Genomic DNA, 24,105 nt, shown 5'->3' with positions numbered 1-24,105 from the left:
AAAGCCAAGCTATTTTAATACATGTTAATTATTAATTAATGTTAATACATGTCTTCCCTATGTAAGAGTCCATATCTCTCTCGTCCTTTCTCTCCCTTCTAGAAAGCCGAGACAAAACTTACTTAAATAGCCCACAAGATCCAGCGTGATCTCTGCCTCTCTCCTTTTCTTTCTCACTCTAGCATGCGTATTTATATTCTCCATCTCCTCCATTTTTACAACGCATTGTTAACTGCCAAGGAAAGCAAGGGAGAAGTAGACAAAAAAAAAAAATTATATCGCGTTCTTACAAGCAAACCGATCGTCCTAAATTCTTAACATAGAAACCACAAAAACATTTGATTTCTCTCCCCCGGCCCAGAATATGGGAGATTATTCCAATATTGTTCTCCACCACGATCGAGAATTACAAGAACACGAAGGAGAAGAAGAAGAAGAAGAAGCACTCTCTCTTTGCGACTTCCCACTGGAAGGTAGGAACGAAGAAAGCCCAAATATAGCCTTCCACAGTGGTGCAAGATCATCATCCGAGCCTGCTGAATTCTTCGAGTTCTTTAGCGACCTAAGCTCAGAGATGCGTTCAGCTGAAGATATCATCTTTCGGGGTAAGCTCGTTCCCGTCAAAGAACCGTACTTCACCCCCCAAAACCATTCTAAAGAAGACAAGCAACGCATTTCTTTTCGTCGCCGATGTGAATCTTTATCTGAGTTGCAAAGTTCTGTATGTCGTTCAAGTAGTAGCAAGAACAATATTGGACTCATGAGAAACAGTCGGTCCCTGGATTATCGCAAACTCGAAAGGTTTTCCAGCTCTAAGAAATGTTCATCGGAACTGGATATTGAAAGAAGTAGCTCATCATTAAAGAGTATCCATGCAAAGAGTGATGCAAAAAAGACCGGCTCAAAGCCCCGATGGTACCTGCTGATGTTCGGTGTGGTTAAGCCCCCTACAGAGATGAACCTTAGCGATATAAAAAGCCGGCAAGGTCGCCGGAATTATGCGGTGTCCATGTTCCCACCAGTTGATACCGACGGAAAGAAGGCTCCGGTTAACCAGAGTTGTATTAGCAAGGGCTCTTGCAGGTTGCTTAGAGTATTAAGCTGCAAGGATCCTGCCAGTGTTGCTGTAACAACGTCGTTCCTGGTGCCCCGGGTATAGAATTGAAGCTGGCAGGTGCCATGGCAGGTGATGTCGGATATGTGTGGTGAGGGTAAAATGGTGATTGGATTGATTTGATGCCCTGTTCTTTAGGGTATTGTAATTGTGACTTTTCGTAGAGGGGAGTCGATTTTCTGATATAGTAGCGTGAGGGAACATCCATGTTCATGGCCCCTTCGTAATTGAGCATTTAAGGTTTGTGGGTTTTTTTTATTATTTATTTTTACTTTTATTTTTATTTTTATTTGTGGTTAGGTGGGTATACACGGAAGTGAATGATGATCACGAGAGTCCTGCGAATGGCATAATTAAAATATAATACCGATGTAATTAATTATCTTTATACCATATGAATGATATTGTCACCTTTGGAATTTTGCCTTTGTATTATATCTACTTTCTTTAGAGTTGGTGGAAGATCCATCTTTTATATTCAATAAATATGTTTTTCTCCATGAAATTTACCACACAAATTGATGAAATTAAGCTCATACGTTGAGATGAAAATGGATATTTATAGATCGAATTTCTTGATATTTATAATTTACTTATTATTATCTATAGGATAAAAACATAATAAAATAATGTTTTGTTTACCACTACAGGAGACTTGAAAAGCCAAAATAATAATTTTCTTTAGCATGTCCCTTGGAGATGTTGTAACAGAGAACATCATAAAGCATACCTGTTAACAAAAAGGGGAGAAAACTACACATATAAAGCAGACCATAAAAATCGAAACAGTTATTAAGAAATGAAGCTGCCGGCTTCCTTGCTGACCTTGCTGCAACCCTACACTTGTTCTTAGAATGATTCCATGCCTCATATCAACTTATCAAGAGACGTTGAAGTGAGCTTTGCTCATTTTCCATGCCTATAACGGCCACATTAATATGTTTGGAACTATATTTAAAAAAAAATTAAATTAATATATTTTTGATGTTTTTAAATTGTTTTGATGTGCTGATCTAATAAAAAATCATTATTGATATATTTTTTTGAATAAAAAATATTTTAAAAAACAACCGCAACTATGCTCCTAAACACATACCAAATATATAGTTTATTGACCATGAAAAAAGCCATATATATATATATATATATATTATTATTTTTATTTTTTTTCAAACTGTGTTTGGGGCTATTCAGGTAGCTAGTTGAAGTATTTATCCGCGTCTTTAATGATTCTTAACATCCATGCGAAGAGGGGGGAAATCATTCTGGCGTATGAAGCAAAGAATTGCGAGGCGTCGATCCTTGCCAAATTATGGAACTAGTATTATGTTGTCAATAGCGATAATCGCGGAAATCATGGCTTTAAATGCTAAAGAGAACAGGATCTGAAAAAAATAATATTAAGTATATGAAAAAACAATATATATTATTGTCCCATAAATCTAAGCTAGGGGCCTGATATTCCTAGTCGATAAAATTTTATGCCTCTTGCATTAATTATGCTTATTCAATGCGTTATATATATGTACATATACAGTAAGTGCAATTACATGTTAATAGCATGATTGATATTATTATAGCGGGTGAGTTTTAAAATATTTTTTATTTAAAAATTAATTAAAATAATATTTTTATTTGTTTATATTAATACATCAAAACACTATGAAAATGTATACATATAAAAATAAACTTTGTGTTTATTGAGTTATCCGGCTGTTGATTCTAACATAAATCTTAAAAGACAAAGATGCATGTTTTGTGAGCAATAATTATCAAAATAGATTAGGTGAGAAAATATGGGAACTGCTATCAATAATGATAGGCTAGACTGCTTTGAAAGGTAAAGGGTAGCTTCATTAATTCCAGACGGGCTATACATTATTGACTGTCATTTATCCTATCATCTTCTTCGCATTACCTTTCGTCTACTCTCTTTAATGGTTTATGATCTTCGATCATTAATCATGCTCGCCAGACACTTGAAGAGCAAGAATTAATAAAACGACGACAGACCAAGTGCTTCCAAGACTATCTTATTTTCACTATATACCAGCTTGGTAGAGTACTGAGCAGTCTTGAATAATTAACAGGGAGAGAACATGGAAATTGTAATAATAATTTGGCATCATATCTTGGTTTAGTTATCATTAAAAAGGAATATTACACTAGACAACAAGGTTACACCCTATTTGTTTCATAAAAAAAGATTTCTTGAAAATCATTTTTAAAGATTTTTATGTGTTTATTTATTATTAAAAAAATTTAATCTATGAAAAATATTTTCTATTTTGTAAGAAAATATTTTTTTTATTTTGAGATCAAACAAAAATACTTGTGAATATATATATATATATATATATATATATATATATATGAAAGTGCTTCAAGATCTCGTATCGTACATAAACTATAGTTACAAACCTGAATCTCTAGCATTAAACATTTTCTTTTCCAAGTGAAATCCCCAACTATATAAAAGAGTGAATAAAATAAGAAGCAGTTGTATCTCACTTGCATGTATTTAAATTATTTAGAACTATTAGAGTGAAATTCACTTTTTAGGGAATATAAGTTAAAATAATATCAATAATTGTTCAAGTGAAACATCTTTCACAATCCACATGGAGATATTTCACTATATATTAGACGGATGGATAAATAATCTAACTCATTGACATCCAGATCATGAATGTTTGGAATCCATATTATTCAAGAAGACATTGCTTTTGGTAATTTAAATTGAAAGGTGATATAAATCAATTTATTTCTGATATTATATTAATAGTTGGTGCATTCATTCTAGATAGAAGCTTTGGCTATATATCAAGGTCACAATTAATATTGTCACTTACTTCAATATCGTCCATATCATCAATAAAAATAATAATTAGACTTGTTATCTAGGAACTTGTTTAAAAATATTGTAATTTGATATGATACTTATGAGATTGATATTAAAAAAAAATTGTAACATATTGATTTAACCTAGTAAGAAAAACCACAACCCCATAACATATTAACTCCATAAACAAAACCCCATATTTCTTCTAGAAAATTTCCTAATCGTTCAAGAGCAAATGAAAATATATTTTTTAACTAGAAAGAATTTAGTTCAAATATAGAATATTTATCTAAAAGTTTTCACAACTCAATCATGAATGATTGAATCATCAAAGATTTGACATTTTTTAACTCTTTCTATAATTCATTATAAGGCTCAAAAAAAAAAAAAAAAAGATATGTATAAATTAGATATCATGCAATAAGAAAAAGAAACATGATTGAAGAAAGAAACTCGAACATTTGGCATTCTCAAATGTGTCGATATCAATTATGGTTCATTATTTTGATTAATCATTTCTTCGAACATTAAAGAATTGTATAAATATTTACTTGAAATCTCACTTGTCAGAATTCCATTATATTTCTATAATTGTTTTTGAGGAAGTCACCATGATATAACTAGTCCATGCATTATATCATAAAAAAATAGATATAATTTTTTGTTGTTACTTATTATTAGTAATAGATAGTCTGGAAAGGTATATACAAATATTAGTAATAGATAGTCTGGAAAGGTATATATATTTTAGATATTTGTACCATTTTAAAGCGAGAAACATGATATATATGTTTGTAGTATATTCCATTTATTGAGAGTTGAGTAACATGTATTAAGTTGTTCAAGATAAGTAGGAAACATATATTTCTCAAATTTAAATTCAATTTTCTTATTAATGTATTTCTTGATTATTTTAATTAAAACAAGTTTTTTAAAACTAGAATGACTGTTAAAGAAAAATGATTTTGTGACTGTCAATGCAAGTTCAAAATATATATACCAAAATAATGTGTCTATATTTTATATGTAATTGAAGGCTAAACAAATAAAAATAAAACATGTCATAAAATCATGTTAAAAAACTAAGTTTAAGCAAATATCCATAAGAAATTTATTATTACTATTAATGTTTTGCATATTAGGTACATAATAATTGGAAAAACAATTGTTGACATTATAATGAAAACCTATAATATTATTAAAGATCCATGTAAAAATCAAAAAAATAGATGAATTATCATGTTAAATAATTTTCTAGATTGCCAACAACAAAAAAAGCAGGTCAAATCCATTGCCTAGTCTAAATAGAAGAAGATTAGGCTCACACACCTAGTTTTGTCTATATTTTTTCTATTTTTTTTGGCAATATAAAAAAAATTCACCATCCTCAAACTTCTCTCATTGAAAAGATTAGTTGATATTGAGATTATTAATTTTTTATTATTGAAATCTTATCAACCAGCAATTTCTCTCTTTTCATGTTTTTATATGATTTTCTCTTTTATTTTAAACTTGGAAATTGGAAGATAAAAAAATAAAAATCTCAAACTTTAAAGTTTAACCATGCTTTTCTACTATTTTCTAAAACTTATCTAATGAGACGAAAATAAATACAAAATAACTAAAAGAAAAGGAAAAATAGCAAGGTGCTTCACATATGAATAACAGAAGCATCATGTTAAAAGTCCAATCCTTTAGTATGTCAGCTAATGCTCTTGCACACTCAGTTATTACTGGTAGATGAAATAATTATTTCACATGCAAAAAGAATCATGCAATCATTCAGTTAAAAACCTGCTTCATGAAAATGAGAACGACTTGTCAGAAATCAGCGAGGCAGATCCAACAAGATCCTGTGGAGAACACTCATTGTTAGAATTTCTAGTCTGCGGCAGTCACAGTACGGATTCTACAAAAAAAAAAGTCTTCCCGTTTTTTTAGGTAGAGAATATAGTAGCGGTTACTTTTTAAAATAGCTTTTTATGAAAAGCATGTCAATAATATTTTTTTATTTTTTAAAAATTATTTTTGATATCAGCACATTAAAAAAATCTAAAAAATACAAACAGCACTGAATTTTAGCAAAAAAAAAAAAAAATTAAAATTTTTTAAAAAACAGGTTCAATCCTCAATCACCAAAGAGACACTTTATCTCATCTCATTAGCAGCAAGGTTTCTTTTAAATTACGGTAAGATTGAAATATCAATAAGACACCCTTTAGGCTTAACTGCTAAAATTAAAGATATATTACGTATTTTACCGCTTCAAATCTTGTAAATTTTAAAATTAATTAAAATATATACAAATCGATTAAAATACCTATATTAATCAAAAAAAACTTACAAATAATTAAATATTAAATTTAAATAAAACTACAAACAAAACTCTCATTTCTTCCGGTATTAGACCCGGTCTGATTTAAAGATTAGCTTAAAAAAATAGTTTAATTCATTAGATCACTGGGTGAATTCAAAATTTTTCAGATTAACCTAATGGGCCAATAAAATTTTAGTTTAGAAATAATTTTAACGTGTTAAATTTAATATAATTTAGAAATAATTTTAACGTGTTAAATTTAAATACAAGGACACGAATGTTCAGCAGAGTTCCATGACACGACGAATCATAACCGTTCGATTTTTTAGTTTTTAGTTTATCTTGTCTTTTGTTATATCTTCATTTTTAGTCCTACGCTTTGATACCAATTCTCAATATGGCCCTAGAGTAAATAAAATTATGTAAATGAGAAACCTTACACGGATGGATTTTGAACTTTCCTAAACTTTAGGTATTAAATATTGTTCCATAATTATTTTTATTTCTACAAGTAATTATATTATAGTAAAACACTGAAAGACTTCGGCCTCTTACCGTGCATTACTTATGAACTACGTTACAGTAAAAACACTAAAAAAACTTTGGCCATTTACAATGCATGCTGTTCAATAAACGGTGTCTTTTATTTTATTTTATTTTTTATTTCATCTTTTCTTGTAATATTTGAGATGTTTCGCGTTGATATTTTCTTCCACTTTCTTGACAATTTGATGTCATTTCATAATTGAATTAGAAGGGTTTTATTGTATCATTTCTCACAAAACAATATTTATTAAATTATTTTAAATAATAAGTAAAATTTAGCTTTAAGAGCAATACAGATTGTAAACTCTATTGAGTTTAAAAGTTTTGATTTTTTTAAAAAAAATATTTGTAAATTTATTATATATTATAACAAAAATAAATATTTATAAAATCAAGCACAAAATAAAATATAAACTAAATGTTGTTTGAGATTGAAATAACTTTATAAAAATCAAACTAAATAATTTATGAAATTATCAAAATCAAGTAAATATTAAAAAATAAAAAAATAAAAAATAAAGAGTGACCTCTTTCATTATAACAGGAGGTGAAACGTCAATCCTTTTAATATATTAAATAATAAGTAATTCTTTTTTTCATAAGGAACCAAGTAGTTTAAGAAGGCAAAGACTGCCCCTTCATCCCTTTAGGATCACATGTTTATATGTCCAATCAACGAGGTACATAATAAAAATACATGATCTGAGCCGATCTTGGTTTCTATGTCCTGATAAAAAATAAAAATAAAAATAAAATTGGAGGGCGTCTTCATCAAATTGGTTAACGTTGAAGATATTAAGCCCATCAAATTCCCCCTTTTACAGTTTTAGGCCCATTATACTTAGAACAGCTTTCCCTTGTAAGATTCCAAAAAAATCCTCATGGTAAACGCAGCTGTGGCAGCTCAATCCTCTTCCATTTGACACATTTGTATTCACGCAACCCCAAAATTCTTCATTTAAGGCTGCTTTTGTTTTCCGCTTACTTTTATGCTTCCAGTGATACAAACTCAGTAACATATTTGATAATACATTACCTATCCATTCAAAAATTAAATTTCAAAGATGATTTTTATATGTTTTTTTAATTAAATTTTATAAAAATCTGATTTATTTTTATATTTCAAAGATGTTTTTAAAAAAAATTATTTTTTTTTATTTTTTTTACTGTTTTAAATTAATATTTTTTTAACATTTTCATATCATTTTAATATTATGATATTAAAAATAATTTTTTAAAAATAAAAAATATTATTTTAATGTATTTCCAAGTAAAAAGTACTTTAAAAAACAATTACAATCATATTCTCAAATACAATAACCAAACATTTTATATATATTTTTTATTATTTATAAACTTCAACTATAATTTTCACCAAATACTTATTTAAATTTAAATAATCATATTTTTTAAAAAACTTATTTTTTTCAAACTACAAATATAAAAATTACCCAAAAAAAAAAACATACGATAAGAATTTCAAATGCTTTCTCTTTTTGATGAATCATCTACTAAAAATCTTTGCTTGCGAGTTGTGTAGCATTTTGTGATATTGCATCCAGAGGCAACCCAATTTCAAACTATCGACTGCTTGATAGTTTCATGAAAGGAAGACATGTCTTCAGCAATTTTTCTGTCCTACGAAAATTCCAAAGAATTGAGAAGCATAACGCAGGTCAATTAGACAACATCAGAATGGAAAACCCAACAGAAAGCAACAATCATTTCATTGAGATCAACATTGACGACAGCAAATAGAACATTTCAATTGAATTTCCAGTATGAATGTTCAACATGATTCTGGTTCAGCCAATGGCTATGCATCCAACCCAGAAGCGGCAGCTTCCAGATTCTTACTTCTGCCTGCCTAGAATCCTGAAATTCCAGATGAGTATATATGGCATGCCAAAAGCAAAACATAGATCAAGCTCAAAGTGGGAGCATGACAACGGAACAAAACCGCATGTTCTGTCCCTCTTTTTTTTTTTTTTTTGTAAGCGAACTAAATCCACCTTTTCTGTCTTTGAATTTCCGAATCATCGCTCAAATTCAATTTTACTTTAACCATAAATCGCTTTAACGGTGTGAATGATTAATCTTGTTACTGATTTCATACCATTTCTCAGTGGGCAAAGAGAACCCAATTTGAGAAATTGAATCAGGAGATTAAAGCTAATCAAGATGGAGAACAGAATACGAAGCAATAAGAGCTTTTCATATAGAACAAGTATCAACAGAGAGATACATGACGTTTTGCCAGCAGAGGAATCAGATATCTACCACTACTTGTAAATCTGATGCCTAATGCCTATCAAACCAGAAACACATAAAAACCCTAAATCGACCACTAGCCCAGAAAATCCCCAGATCCCCTTAACCACCAAACCCATAGAGAGTGCGTCCCTGCCTCTTCAAAGCATACACAACATCCATAGCAGTCACTGTCTTGCGACGAGCGTGCTCGGTGTACGTGACAGCATCACGAATCACATTCTCCAGGAAGATCTTGAGAACGCCTCTGGTCTCCTCGTAGATAAGACCACTGATACGCTTGACTCCACCACGTCTAGCCAGACGACGAATCGCAGGCTTCGTGATACCCTGGATATTATCACGAAGAACTTTCCTGTGCCTCTTGGCTCCTCCCTTTCCCAGTCCCTTACCTCCCTTTCCTCTTCCTGACATCTTTGCTTAACCCTCCTTGATTCTCTCTCAAAAATCTCAAGTTGGCTTTATGATTGCTGCTGCCTGTGATTGGACTTGGAGAGGTTTGTTTTAAGGAGAGGGAGGCGGCGTGGTAGCCATTGGATTAAGTGTCGATCCGTGCGTGGGTGTGGTTTAGATTTGGAACCGTTGGATTTTAAGTTCTTGGATGTGATTGGAGGAAACGGGGAGAGGTGGATCGTTGTTTTTAAAGGTGTTCGAAAGCTTTTATTAGTCCGTACCCTGTACTATTCATTTCGTATATGTTTATCTTTTTATTTTTATTTACTCTAATCTCAACCCCATGGTTTCAATTAATAGAATCAGAAACTTATTTTTTTTCTTGAAAATAAATTCATACATTAAACTTCGACCTACCCTTTTCCTATTGTGATATGTGTTATAAATCCATTTTTATTTGACATATGTCATACATGATGATATATAATTTGATAGGTTAGGAAAATAAGGTCAAATAAAATTTATGATAACATAAAAATTAAACATAGATAATTTAAAAATAGAGAATTGACAATTGATACAAGTAAAAACAAAAAATATATATATAAAAAAAACATGGAGGAAAGATGCAAATAAGCATAATTTTAAAATCAATTCCCCCAACAAAATTTTAATAACGAGTTGGAAGGGTTAATATGAATTGATTTTAATTTTTTTTAATAAATATTAAAATAATGTCATTTTAGTAAATAAATATATAAAAAAATAATTTTTTTACTGGATTTTATCTTTGATTAAGATAGATCAATCATTTTTTTTTTTTTTTTTTTTAATTTGTATTGCTTCAAGCTTTGGAATAGTCAATTCATAAAACAACTCGTTAGAACATAATGAGTTTTATAACAATGCAAGTAAGCTTTTTAATTGTTTTTAGGTGCTTCAGCCTTTTTTCAATAAAAAAAAAAGATTGTTAAAGTGAAAGAAATATTTTTTTTATCGCATTTAAAACTAGAATGGACAAATAACTATGTGTTTAATATTATACTGTTAGGTATTTTTTAAAAAATATTTTTTATTTAAAAATATATTAAAATAATTTATTTTTTATATTAATATATTAAAATATTTTAAAAACACTAAAAAATTATTTATTTATTTTTAAAGTAAATACATTTTTAAAATGCATCTAAATATAAGTAAACACATACATAATACAGAAGAGTTCTATGCGAAAACTTTGTTATGGGCTCTGTTTGGAGTGAGCCCATGCTCCATGAGAGGGCTTGGAGTGATATCTGTTTTTACATTAGATTTTATATATTTTATCCAAACAGGATTAACATACCCGCTTAATCTATAATATTTAAATTTATGATGAAACTATATAGACGAAAAATTATTATTATTACTAACTAATTCGATTACTTTTGATTACTGAGCTATGTTAATAAATGAAAACTCATTGTATTAAACTATTAATTTTTATTTGAGCTAACATGAATTATGCTCTGTTTAGTGTTTTGTTTTTTTAACTAGAATAATACGTCTTGATTTTGGAGCATTTTGTGATATTAAGTTGGGTTGTTTTGTTTTGTCATTTTATTAAAACTGACATTCAAAGACTTTTTTGTATTTTAACCTTGATTTTTTAGTTATAACCAGGTTGAATGAGAGAGTAATTTAATATTTTAATAAATATAAAATATAATTAAAAAATAAAAAATAAATGGCATGTACACCTAGACGCCAACTTTAAGAGGTGCCCGTTGTCTTCTAGTGACATGTGCGACATCTCTCGGCGACCAAAAACTTGTTTTTATTGTGTTATTATAATCCTTACAACATCTTTTTCCTGATAAGGTAATTTGTTGCCAGTAGTGTTTTTTTTTTTTTTTTTATCTTTCCTCCCTTTGAAATTAACGTTTACCATTTAAAATTTCAGAGTTGTCTTATTTGTTGAGGTTTCAACTTTGGTTCTTGTTTTTTTTTTTTTAATTATTAGGGCTTTTGTAAAATTTTAATTTGTTTTTAATTTCATCATTTGATCTTAATTTATGATATGTTATTTCTTTTTCTAATTTGATCCTCTTTTTTAATTGGTTTTTTTAAATTTTTTGTTAAATTGATTTTTCTTTTCAATTCTACCCTTTAATAAAAAAAATTATAGTTGTCATCTAATTTATTTTTTATTTTAATTTTGATCCTTATTATTTTAATTGCTATTTTTTATTTTGGATCCTTTTTTATAATTAATTTTTTTTTCAATTGTATCATTCAATATTTGATTAACTGAGAATTGAATTTCATAATTTTTTTTTTTTCAGATAGGGTGCTTATCGTCTAATGACCTTTGTCATAAGTTTGAAAAATTAATGCAAGTTGACACACACGCACACACATAATTTCATCATTCAACATTGTTTTTTTTTTTTTAAAAAAAAAAACAGGCTTTACGACTTTCTTCAATTTTTTTATTGGGTTATTATAATCTCATGATACGAGTTGCATGTTTAACAGAATTAATTCGGGTTAACTTAATTTTTGTTGCTCAAATTACAAGTTTGTTAAATTAATTTAGGTAAGTTCTGAATAATATTTAATTGATTAAGAATTAAGTTACATTGTTGTTCCTTAAGAAAAAGGTTTTCTTTCTAGTCTATCATCATTGCTTTTGTATTTTTTTTTATTTGGATCATTTACTATTATTGTTTTTTATTTATTTAATTAATATAAAATTAACTTATTTAACCCCAACAAGACTATGATTTGAATCACAAAGTTTTCTTAATTCTTTATGGAATTATGATAAATAAACATTATTTTTTACACAAAAACATTAACCCCGTAATGCAAGTGTATATATTGTTAAGTAATACCCTAAAAGGTGTGGGAAAATTACTGTAGTTTTCCTTTTACTTTCCCATCTTTAATATATTTACTTATTAATATATTATATTATTATAATTATTATATTATATTATTGTTATTTATTTATTGTTTTTTTAATGAATTTTTTTTGTTTGATTTAGTTTGTTAATGTTAATTTTTTTTATTTAGTTATTAGATTTTCTTGATACGGATCCTGGGTTTGATGGGTTAATTTGATTTAACGAGTTAACTTGGATTTTTTTTAATTGTTTTTTTCATTTAGTTTAGTTTGTTAAAGTTAATTTTCTTTCTATTTAATTATCAAACTTTCATGACACGTATCCCGGGTTTAACATGTTAACTTGGTTTGATAGGTTAGCTCGATTAATTATGGGTAAACCCGTCATTTTTTTTTCTATTTAGTCATCAAACTTTCATGACGTGAATCCCAGGTTTTACGAGATAACCTAGTTTAAAGGGTTAACCCAATTAATTCAAAGTTTTTTTCTTTTTCTTTATTATTTTTTTTTTCCTGTTGATTTTTTTTTTTGTTTTTTTTAATTAATCTATTTAATTATCATAATTTTATGATACAACTTTATAACCAGACCTACATCCAATATTCTTGGGTCCGGTGTTGCAGCCATGCTCGCTTAAACTTGGGTTATTAAAGTTTAATGTTATTATAAATATTACTTTTAGGTCATACGTTATAGCCAAATCTAAGATTCTTGAATATAGCTTTGCAAAAAAACCTAAGATTTTTAAATCTTAGTTTTTTTTATATATTTTTTATGCAAAAAAATAACCTGCAGCATCGTGGGGGTCAGGTAACTAGTTAAAATCTAAGCAAGGGGTTCATAAAAAAAAATATTAAATTATTGTTCATATTTAAAATGGTACAAAGTTAAATATTTTAGCATTATATATAAATATAACTCGGTAAAAGAGCCATTTAGTTTTGGTGTATAAAATTTATATTGATAAAAAACTACAATTATATACATAATATAAATTGCAATCACAATATGTATTAAAGGTATAATCCTACAAGAATAAAATATATTCCACATAAAATCTATTAACTATTCTTGCACATGTAAAGTATCAAAATAAAGTTTTCCGTCTCAAAAATCTTCAAATGGGTCGAGGAGTAAATTTTTTAAATGGTTTTTGGATGAAAAATTATTTTACAAAAGGGTTTTGGCAATTATCTCAAGAAAAAAATAAAATAAAATCCTACCGAATTAAATAACAAGATTTTCGTGGATTTGCCTTGTTTATTTTTATTTTTTAAAAGTATATTTTAATTTTTTTTATTTTTATTTTAAATTAATATTGTTTCAGTGTTTTTTATTATTTTAATGTGTTAATATTAAAAATAATGTTTTAAAAATAAAAAAAATATTATATTAATATATTTTTAAATAAAAAATATTTTAAAAAAATAATTATAATTATACTCTCAAATATTTTTTTTTTTGCAAGCAGAGATAATATTTCTCTTCAAGATATCAGTATTATCTCTAAAGACTAAAGAGTCGATGTTTTTTTTTTAAAAAAATATTCTATAAGAGTGAATTTTAGACTGGAAATTAGAAAACCAGTCAACGAATAAAATGTCGGTGATGTCCCTGGACTCCTCTCATAGCGTCCCTTCCACTCGAGGCATCCAAGCAATTAAGCTGCTTCGCCTTCAAATCCCTCAACCAGCAAGTCCCTCCTCCATTTGCAAATGGCCAATCCTTCCGCTCCTGTTTCTGGCGAAAAAGGACCCATCACTCACGTCATCTTCGACATGGATGGTCTTTTACTCGGTAATTTAATCTGACATGTAGACTTCATTTGCTGAAACTCCATTTATTTTATTTTATATTTTCCTACTGCATATAGGTAAATAGATAGATAGATAGATAGATCTTGGAGTCTGTTTTTTCAATTCTTAGTTGAATCAACGTGAATATTTATGAGACAAAAAGTTTCTCTGAAATCCCATGTCACACTAGCAAGTTTGATCCTTCCTCGTGAAGAGGATAACTTTGGTCCATTCAAGTGTTAATGGTTTGCTGCCGGTTTTCTCACTTCTGCTAGAGAAAGGTGGCTTATAGTGTCTAAAATGGTGGTGTTATTTTAAAATGTTTGTGGGATCGAGAATGCTGTATAACTGCATTGATTCCATTGGAAATAAAATAAGCCTATATATTTCATGGGTTTTCTTTCAACTTCACTGCGCTGCAGATACGGAGAAATTCTATACTGAAGTTCAAGAAATCATTCTTGCTAGATACAATAAAGCTTTTGATTGGTCTCTCAAGGCAAAAATGATGGGGAAGAAGGCTATAGAATCAGCCCGGATCTTTGTCGAGGAGACTGGGATTAGTGACTCTCTTTCAGCTGAAGACTTTCTTGTGGAAAGGGAGGCCATGCTGCAAAACCTATTTCCAACAAGTGACCTGATGCCAGGTTTTCTTTATTGCAAAAATTATTTTGCATGACCTAGACTGGATTCTTTCCCTGTTTAATTTTGTTAGTATATTGATGATTTTTCATTAGCTATCCTCAATAAGAAAAACAAAAAAAGGACCCCAAAAGCTAGGATCAGTGCATTTCTTTCTTTTTATTTTCTAAGAATTGCATTCTATGCAATTCTTTTCTTTTTAGCCTTATGTTATAGGAAATGAAAAAAAGAAGCTGTTATTAACTCACTCTAACTGGAACTGGTTTTTGGTGATGTGAATTAAAGACATGTTTTCTGTCTGGTTTCCACACAAAAAAGGATGCTTTCATTGGCACTCCTAACATTCACTTCTTCAGGAAAATTTTTCTGTTCTAAGCCTCCAATAACCTGTAATGCATTAAAAAAGGACCAGGAACCAAGTGTTCTACTAGTAAATCTTCAACACAATCTTGTGATCAGCTAAACCTAAACCATTTAACCATACAATAAACCATCTATGAAGTATGGATTGTAGCGCTCCAGTTGATTTGTTCTGTTATCTGAAAGTAATCAGGATATAGTTCTTTCAATTGCTCCTCTCCATGCCACTCATCCTCAAACTAATCAGGAAACCTATCCTTTTTCTTTTAATGAGCATGTACTTTCCTGTTGTATTATTTTCAAATGAGAATTTGCATCCCCTGGATGAGAAAAAATAGAGCAGAAAGGTCAAGACATGAATACGTGAGGCCTGAGTCTACCTTTGCATTGCATAATTACTTTTGAACCATTAAGATTTAAGTATCAACACAAATCCTCTTTGACCAAACTCATGATTCTCTTGGTAATTGAAAGCGCATGAATGTTGGGGATAGTTGGATCAAGTTCTGTGGAGATGGTTTAACTGAACTTTCTGCCTCAAAATGGGATGGCATAAATATCTGAGGAGCTTTTTAAAGCTCATCCCAACGTTTTCTCTGTCTTGGTGAAAGAGAGTAAGAAAGGACTATACTTGAATGCAAGGTGTTACGCTTCATAATTTTCATAGGAATCTCTTTGAGGAAGGCTTTTTTCCCCTTGGAACACTCCATTTGAGAAAGTGAGAAAGAGGAGAAGTTCGTTGGCTACTCTCTTGTCATGTGGAAACTATAAGGGAACATGTAAAACAACTCATAAAAGGCCAAAGTAGTGTTTTCTCCCTCAAAATTTTATTTTTAATCATCCTGTGAGGTTTTCAATGTTGTTTGACCTCGTTTGGACTTGAGATACTCTTATAAATTAATGTAAAATGGGACTTTAGAAGTTTTAGTGCATAATCTCTTGCTTTCTTGTAATGTAAGATCAATTGCGAGAAGAATTTTCCCATGAATCCTTTTTTATTGTAGGGGCAAGCCGTTTGATCAGACATCTCCATGCAAAAGGAATACCGATTGCCGTGGCAACTGGGTATGGTTTATTTATTTATTTCCCATAGATTTTTTTTTTAGATTTTTTTGTGAATGATATGCCTTAAAATTTGAGAAGTAGTTAACAGGATGTATTTTTCAGCTCTCACAAGCGCCATTTTGGTTTGAAAACACAAAGACATGGTGAGCTTTTCTCATTGATGCATCATATTGTTCTTGGAGATGATCCAGAAGTTAAAAAAGGCAAACCATCACCAGATGTATTTCTAGCTGCAGCCAGGAGATTCGAGGTATTCTTGTAGATGGTTTTTCTTTTTTAGTTACTGATGAACTGTAAAATATGATGGGATAGGAGTTTTTGGTTGATTCATTTCATCTTTCACTGTTTTAGCTTTTTTTTACTTTGACATCAACAGTGCACTACAGCATATTATTATTTGTAAATTGATAGGGTGGCCCAGTAGATCCATTGAAGATTCTTGTTTTTGAAGATGCACCTGCAGGTGTTCTTGCAGCCAAGACTGCTGGGATGTAAGTGCATTGCTTGTGTATCTCTTTCAACATTTGTCACATATTTCTAGTTTTGGTTGCCGTTCATATTACTTGCTTGACTGCACAGTTTTTTTTTTATTTTTTTGGTTAATTAATATACCTGACAGTTTTAAACTTGAGCTATAACCAAAGATATTTAAGGGATTATAGCTATGACACTGAACTAATGGAAGTACTTGGATGAGTACTTCTGCTATAATTCAGCCTTATCAGAGGTAATTTCTTGGTTCCAAATACAAGAATTCAAGTTCAGCATAATTCACCTTACTCATTTTCAAGGATTACTATGTGGCTCAAGGTATCGGAACTGAATAATGAGATATGGAATCAGGTTTTACAAATATAAACATTTGAGATTTTGCTTAGCATGATTTTGCAACTGGTGCTGAAAACTAAATACATCTTAGTTATGAAGGTTGGATTGGAAAATAGCAAGCCTGCCTTTGTTTATCCAATATTTTGTTAGTTAATTGAGGTATACAAGGTTGTTTGGTGGTAGCTAGCTTGTATACAATGTTTTAAGTTCTAGTGGTGAATATAGTTGCTAGGATGTTCATATTCCATAAAGGAGGGGGTTGAAGGTTTAACCTTCTGTTGTCTTTGATATGGCTGTTGTCCATATGTGGGGAATTCAACATACTTGCCCACTTCCATGTTAGGAACCAAAGCTTGTCTTGTCCAGTTATCCTCGTTGTTCCAAATATTCACCTGGGTCCTCTCCTCAATCAGAATTCTTGAAGCATGCCTGCTCATTTTTAGAATTGTTGATGTATATAATCTGTGGATTTCCATCTTGCTTGCTCCTACTGACTAGAGCTGCAAAACTCCATTTGGTGGCTCTCTTTTGGAGTTTTGGGGTTGAGGTTATAGTTCACTCAAAGTCCAAGCAGGAAAATGCCATATCAAGAAGCATGCAGGTCTTGAAATTGCCATGGGGTTTTTGGATATGACTTCAAATCTAGAGAGAATTTTGGAGATTTAATAGTTTCAGGGTTTCCTTTCAACAAGTTTCTAGTGGATGCAATTTGATAATTTTATATAGGAGATTGAGTTACCCTTATATTTAGGTATATTATTTAACATCCATCAGTGTGATTACCCCAGCAATCTGCTTTGTTCCTCAAGACACATTTTCTACTCCTATATGATAACTGTCTCATTATATCAACTCTATACATTACAATTTAAGGAATGGAGTGTGTACTTTATCGACTCGAAATTTAGGCCAGCTAGGTGATCCTATTATATCTGAGAAACAAGAGGAGTGGCTCATGCTTTCCAATGTCCTTATCACCCCACGTTTCCATTCATGTCCTTAAATTTAGGCTAGGTGCCTATTCATGAGAACACTTGTTGGCCACTTTCATGTAGTCATGGGGTCCTCTCTATTAACTAAAGTTATTAAATCCAACCCGTACTAGTAGGTTAACCCAGAGCTTAATCTGAGTTGGGTTTCCTTTCAAACTAAATGGACATTGACCTAGTCAAAACCCAAGTGACCTAGTAGGTCAACTCGTGACTCGAGTGAGACCTGGCCTAGTCAACTCCAATGATTGATTTTTTTTTTCCCTTTTCAAAACAACATTGTTTTAGTTAAAAATAACCACACGATTGACCTACAGGTTAACCTGGTGACTTTTGGATTGACCTGGAGGCCCAATGACTATGCTATTAACTCCGTTGTCAAGGCTTTCAAGTTGTAATTCACAGGCTTGTATCTTCATAATGAACTGATCAATATGATTGGAGAAGGGGAGGAAGCAAAGAAAGAATAGCTCCCATCATGTGTCTTTTGTTGGTTATAACGTGTCCTGCAGGAAGATGTGCCTTTTTTTCTTTTGGAAAATGCAATTGGTTGAATGACATTATCTTAGGATCATAGGTCCCCGATAGTTGTGAAAGGCATCTGACATGATGCAATTTAGGAATTTTGACATTTGAAATTGTTGCATGGCTGATAATATATTTTGTTGCCATACCATTCAGGTCTGCGGTAATGGTTCCAGATCCGAGGCTGGATAGCTCTCATCATGAAACTGCAGATCAAGTTTTAAGTTCCCTGTTGGATTTCAACCCAAGTTACTGGGGCTTGCCTCCTTTTGAGGGTGTGGAAAGCTGAATGTGCAAATTTATTTGCGTCATGGTTACTGTACCATGAAAGAGAAGCTACCTTTTAAGACTCCTCGATCTTTTTGTCTAATGAAAGGACACCTATTCTTCGGGCAAACATTTAACATAATCTCATTGAGGATTACCCATATACTATATATCTTGAAAGTAATATTCATCTTTCATTATATTGCTATCGTTGCAAGGACAGAAATCTACTAGACTATTAGAGACCCATGTAACAAATGATTCAGATTGAATTTGCAGCATAATGGTTAGGGTTTCTTTGAAATGCAAATTGCCTGGTGTTTTCTTTCTTTTTCCTGAGTCAAACATATGTTGGCAAGAAAGAGAATGATGAAAAGTTTTGGATGTGATTTTTATTGGCAATCTTCTGTCAGTGCCAATGTGAAGGAAAATGTCAGCTGCGACTTGTTGATTCGAAAGATGATAAAAAAATTGAAATGGCCATGCATCAGGGTGATGAGATTTACATCATTTTTCTGCTACTATTTCTTTACCGGCATTTGATTTAGGCAAAGTGCAATATTTTCTATATTTCGCATAGTATCTCAGTTCTGTACTGTTCCAAACGTTCATTCAGAGGCGTTGCAGGGATCGCATTCTGCTTAAAAGGTCAAGCTTTTACTTGGAATGGCGCCTGGACAACTGCCAATATTTTGTAGCTTCGGTCCTGGTTGTTTTTGTATATTAAAAATATTTTTTAAAAATTTATTTTTTAATTAATATTTTTAAATTATTTTAATACACATAAATTTCAGCTCAAATTTACCATAGACCTGCATTAATATAAGAGAAAAAATTTAAAAACAGAAAATTCAAGGAAGGTTAAAACCAAAGCATCAATGGAAAGTCAATTGTTCTATATTTTCTCACATTAACATATCCTTTTTAGATGTCAATAAGCATATTAGTTATACATTGAATAATACCCAGAAAGATAAATCATCCTAGAAGGATCCATCATTCCGTTATAGCCTGTCCCTGAAAAATAAAAAAGTCCACTAATTATTTCAACTGTGAATAATCATTAACCTCTAAAAACCCATCAATAATCTGAGATTCCTCATATTTCTTCCATCATCCTTGCCTACAAGAACAAAAAAAAAAAAAACCCATCAATTTGGAAATTTGATTTTTTTTTTTTTTTTTTAAAAAAAAAGGAAGAACGGAGAGACAAAGTAACATCATTGGCAGTAAAAGTAAAAGACCTAGCTCCTAAGAATGACCCCGGTCATAATTTTGAAATCGGTCTGATTCGGCCCGGCAGGTTAATCTAGGATCCCTGCTGAATACTGGGGCTAAAACCAGACTAGAAAAAAAAAAAAAAAAAAAAAACCGGTGTGACTCGGTGACCAAAGCCGGTGAACTCGGCCTCAAATCCGTTGCCTTTTATTTATTTTTTTTGTTTTTTTTATTAAAACGATATCGTTTTAATTTTTTTAAAAAATAAATTGACCCGGCCGACTTAGTGACTCAATAAAGACCCAATGACTTGGTCATAACTCGGAATCCAAGCCTTGAATTGGACCGAGTTTGTTCTTAAAACCATGACCCCAGCTGTAAGGTTCCATCCTCTTTCCCCTACCATCCATGCTTGTAAGAATAACCAAAAATTTAGCTTCAATAACCATTTTTTTTAAAGAAGAAAGATGCATAACCAAATCAACGATGTTTGCTGGCACAATTAAACCAATCACCTCAAAACCAACAAATTCCGACTAAAATCGAAAAAAAAAATGAAATTAAGCCTGGATTCACTGATTTTTTGTGAGAAAAAGGGGGAGAAGAAGTTAGGGATGGCTAGGTCAATTGCTGGTGGTGGACATCATCGGCAAGGGGGGGTCTGTTTTGTCAGTTTGGAGAGGGAAAATTGTCAGCTCAATACCCAAGCTATAGGGGAGGGAGAGAGCAAAAGACCATGCTGAGGCAAATGGACAGGACACAAAATCAAAACAAAAAAATATAAAAGATATGCAAAACGCACACATGCAACAGAGGAAAAAATTTGACGATTAATGCTCAATCACATCAAGGAATTTCTAGCCTTTTTATAAAACTTTCATAATATCTATTTATTTTTATGTTTACTTGAGTTAACTTCTATTTATCCTCCTAACTTTATTCTGAATTGGCTTTTGAGTTTAATTTTAAAACTATAATAATTATTATTTTATCATTATGGGTCAGGAATATAATCAAACGCTACCTCGTATCCACACAAGTCGAACCAGAGTAACCATACATTTATGGAGGCCTGCCCTCTCTGGGCTAAAACCAAGAAGACAACACTGTTATTAGCAGTTGAATCTGCCGAAAACTGAACATAATTGAATTGAAAATGGTTCTGGGAGTCATACAAAGCCCACCTCCTCAGATCGTGACCTCCAAGCCCGCCAGTCATTGCAACCTTCTTCTGCAGCATTTGAATGAATGCAAGGACATGTCACAGCTCAAGCAAATCCACGCTCTCTCTCTACGTTCCACCTTGCCAAACCACCCAACCACTCTCTTTCTCTACAGTCGAATTCTCCATTTCTCTTCCCTCCATGATCTTAACTACGCCTTTCGAGTGTTCGATCATATTGACAACCCTAATTCATTTATGTGGAACATTCTTATCAGAGCCTGCGCACAAAGCCAAAGCGTTCATCTTAAACGAGAAGCTATTTTGCTGTATAACACCATGCTACAGCGATCATCACCCTTCCCCGATAACCACACCTTCCCCTTCGTTTTAAAGGCTTGCGCATATTTGTTTGCTTTGTTTGAAGGGAAACAAGCACACGCCCACTTGTTAAAACTTGGGTTTCAATCTGATGTTTATATAAATAACAGCCTCATTCATTTCTATGCTTCCTGCGGTAGTTTGGAGTCTGCAAAGAATGTGTTTGATAAAATGCCACAGAGAAGTTTGGTTTCATGGAATGCTATGATTGACGCGTTTGTTCTGTTTGGTGAGTTTGAAACTGCTTTGCAATTGTTTGTTCAGTTTCAGCAGCAGTTCTTTGAGCCAGATGGGTATACAATTCAGAGTGTTATAAATGCTTGTGCTGGCCTGTGTGCTTTGTCTCTGGGGATGTGGGCTCATGCTTTTTTGTTGAGAAACTGTGGTGTTTCTGTAGCTAGAGATCATGTTTTGGTTAACAATTCTTTGTTGGATATGTATTGCAAATGCGGGTCGCTGGATATTGCTACGCAGATCTTTGAGGGGATGCAAAAGCACGATGTAACTTCGTGGAATTCAATGATTTTAGGATTTGCCATGCATGGAAAAGGTGAGTTAGCGTTGGAGTGTTTTGAACGCATGATTAGGATATCGAGATTTGTGCCGAATTCTATCACGTTTGTTGGGGTTTTGAGCGCGTGTAACCACAGGTACATGGTTAATGAGGGCCGCAAGTATTTCGACATGATGGTTAACGAATACAAGATAGAGCCTCAATTGGAACACTACGGATGCCTAGTCGATATCCTGGCCCGTGCTGGTTTGATTGATGAAGCTTTGGAATTGGTTTCAAGCATGCCCATGAAACCAGATGTTGTTATATGGAGGAGTCTCCTTGATTCCTGTTGCAAGAGAAATGCAAGCGTTGAGCTAAGTGAAAACATAGCTAGGCAGATCCTTGAGTCAGAACAAGGTGATTCTAGTGGAGTTTATGTGCTCTTATCCAGAGTCTATGCATCGGCTAGCAGGTGGAATGATGTTGGCTTGGTCAGAAAATTGATGACCAACAATGGCATATTAAAGGAGCCTGGCTGTAGCTTGATTGAGGTAGATGGTGTTACCCACGAATTTTTTGCTGGGGACACCTCTCATCCTCAAACTAAAGAAATATATCAGGTTTTGAATGTGGTTGAAGAAAGGTTAGATTCAACAGGTTATAAACCTGACTATTCGCAAGCACCTATGGTTGATGAGCTGAACACTAGCAAGCGAGACAGTCTTAGGCTGCACAGCGAGAGACTTGCCATTGCTTTTGGGCTTTTAAACTTGAAACCAGGAATGCCAATACGTATCTTCAAGAACCTTCGGGTCTGTGATGACTGCCACAAGGTCACTGGATTAATTTCTGAAATCTTCAATGTGGAGATTATTGTGAGAGATCGCGTTCGATTCCATCACTTTAAAGACGGTTCCTGTTCATGCATGGATTATTGGTGATGGTATTCAGAGTCATTGCTCTGCTCATGCAAGGTCCATCTTCGTTGGAGCTTTCAGAAAGTGGTTGTATGATTATACTTTTACACATTATCTCAGTTTTTGGACATTAATTTAAAGGTCTGTTATGCCAACAAGAGTGACTCTCGTTCAGCTGGGGACCTGTAGAAAGGGATTGAATGCCGCAGAAAATGTTTCCAGCAAGTGACCCGATGCCAGATATTATTTATTGCACTAATTATATGCAAAGATAAATAAACACATGAGCTGCAAAGAAAACTATGAACTTAAATTGCTCAAACGCTTGAAAGAAACTTGTCTTTAAATTGTGTATTAGGGCATGTCAAAGAACTAACAATGAATACTCCCCTTTCAATACTAAATTCCTGATTTTTGTATTTTTAAAGGTGGTTTTTTATTTATTTATATTTTTATATTTTTTTCTTTACTTTAAATTAATATTTTTTTGATGTTTTGTTAAAAATAATTTTTTAAAAATAAAAAAAATATTATTTTAATATATTCCAAAACAAAAATATTTTAAAAAATAATCACGCTTTTCAAAAATTTCTCTAAATCTTGAACCTAGTTCTTCTCCTACAAAATAGAAAAAACTACCAATCTACAAGGAAATCATTTATTTCAAATACTAGAAAAATACTTTAATTTCTCTGTTGGATTACATAGAAAAAGCTCTCAAATTGTATCCACACGATCACTTAGCCTATGATTTCTTCTAAGCCCACCAAGCACTCAGAATTAAAGTTGTTTTAGCCCATGGTGATCGCTGGCTGCTTACATTATTTAAAATGTTAGCTTGGATATTCTTCGTTCTTGCAACTACTTCTTCTATAAAATAAAAAGCTCATTGCGACACTTAAAAGGACAATAATACACGTTTCCTTTTATTTATTTTTATCATAAGCAAGTATGTAGTCTGGTTTTCTAGATTTATGGTACATGTTTGAGTTATGGCTGGAACTGTAAGGACCCAAATTATGTGTTAAAAGGTACAAAGCTAGCCATGAATTACTGTGTAGTTGTAGTGGCTAACAAGGGATCAGGAT

The 24,105-nt window shown here is 31.7% G+C and overlaps 4 protein-coding genes across 4 annotated transcripts; 3 read left to right on the top strand and 1 right to left on the bottom strand.

Annotated features, from left to right (window-relative positions):
- The first annotated feature begins 148 nt into the window (after positions 1-148).
- On the top strand, positions 149-1,533 carry LOC118051559 (uncharacterized). The gene is made up of 2 exons (XM_035062222.2): positions 149-1,354; positions 1,415-1,533. Exon 1 carries the CDS (start codon positions 365-367, stop codon positions 1,157-1,159), a length of 795 nt encoding a protein of 264 aa, XP_034918113.1. The 5' UTR covers positions 149-364; the 3' UTR covers positions 1,160-1,354; positions 1,415-1,533.
- A 7,480-nt stretch (positions 1,534-9,013) lies between these two features.
- On the bottom strand, positions 9,014-9,589 carry LOC118051562 (histone H4). Its single transcript, XM_035062225.2, has one exon. It carries the CDS (start codon positions 9,502-9,504, stop codon positions 9,193-9,195), a length of 312 nt encoding a protein of 103 aa, XP_034918116.1. The 5' UTR covers positions 9,505-9,589; the 3' UTR covers positions 9,014-9,192.
- A 4,364-nt stretch (positions 9,590-13,953) lies between these two features.
- LOC118051564 ((DL)-glycerol-3-phosphatase 2) lies at positions 13,954-19,173 on the top strand. The gene is made up of 6 exons (XM_035062226.2): positions 13,954-14,168; positions 14,590-14,814; positions 16,174-16,234; positions 16,337-16,484; positions 16,646-16,725; positions 18,733-19,173. The coding sequence occupies exons 1-6, from the start codon at positions 14,087-14,089 to the stop codon at positions 18,863-18,865; spliced, it is 729 nt and encodes a 242-aa protein (XP_034918117.1). The 5' UTR covers positions 13,954-14,086; the 3' UTR covers positions 18,866-19,173.
- A 1,880-nt stretch (positions 19,174-21,053) lies between these two features.
- On the top strand, positions 21,054-23,374 carry LOC118051565 (pentatricopeptide repeat-containing protein At1g59720, chloroplastic/mitochondrial). The gene has a single exon (XM_035062227.2). It carries the CDS (start codon positions 21,218-21,220, stop codon positions 23,039-23,041), a length of 1,824 nt encoding a protein of 607 aa, XP_034918118.1. The 5' UTR covers positions 21,054-21,217; the 3' UTR covers positions 23,042-23,374.
- Positions 23,375-24,105: the final 731 nt, after the last annotated feature.

This window comes from Populus alba, chromosome 18, assembly GCF_005239225.2.
Source record: "Populus alba chromosome 18, ASM523922v2, whole genome shotgun sequence".
NCBI classification, from domain to species: Eukaryota; Viridiplantae; Streptophyta; class Magnoliopsida; order Malpighiales; family Salicaceae; genus Populus; species Populus alba.
The sequence above is the reverse complement of the archived record's forward strand: the minus strand, read 5'-3'. Positions and strand labels throughout refer to the sequence as shown.

What these genes read in the sequence shown, in the direction of transcription:
- LOC118051562 (XM_035062225.2), bottom strand. Translation starts at nt 9,504, where the DNA reads ATGTCAGGAAGAGGAAAGGGAGGTAAGGGACTGGGAAAGGGAGGAGCC.
- LOC118051559 (XM_035062222.2), top strand. Translation starts at nt 365, where the DNA reads ATGGGAGATTATTCCAATATTGTTCTCCACCACGATCGAGAATTACAA.
- LOC118051565 (XM_035062227.2), top strand. Translation starts at nt 21,218, where the DNA reads ATGGTTCTGGGAGTCATACAAAGCCCACCTCCTCAGATCGTGACCTCC.
- LOC118051564 (XM_035062226.2), top strand. Translation starts at nt 14,087, where the DNA reads ATGGCCAATCCTTCCGCTCCTGTTTCTGGCGAAAAAGGACCCATCACT. An exon ending in CATGGATGGTCTTTTACTCG is followed by an intron (nt 14,169 to 14,589) that starts GTAATTTAATCT and finishes ACTGCGCTGCAG; the next exon opens with ATACGGAGAAATTCTATACT. An exon ending in CCGATTGCCGTGGCAACTGG is followed by an intron (nt 16,235 to 16,336) that starts GTATGGTTTATT and finishes TGTATTTTTCAG; the next exon opens with CTCTCACAAGCGCCATTTTG.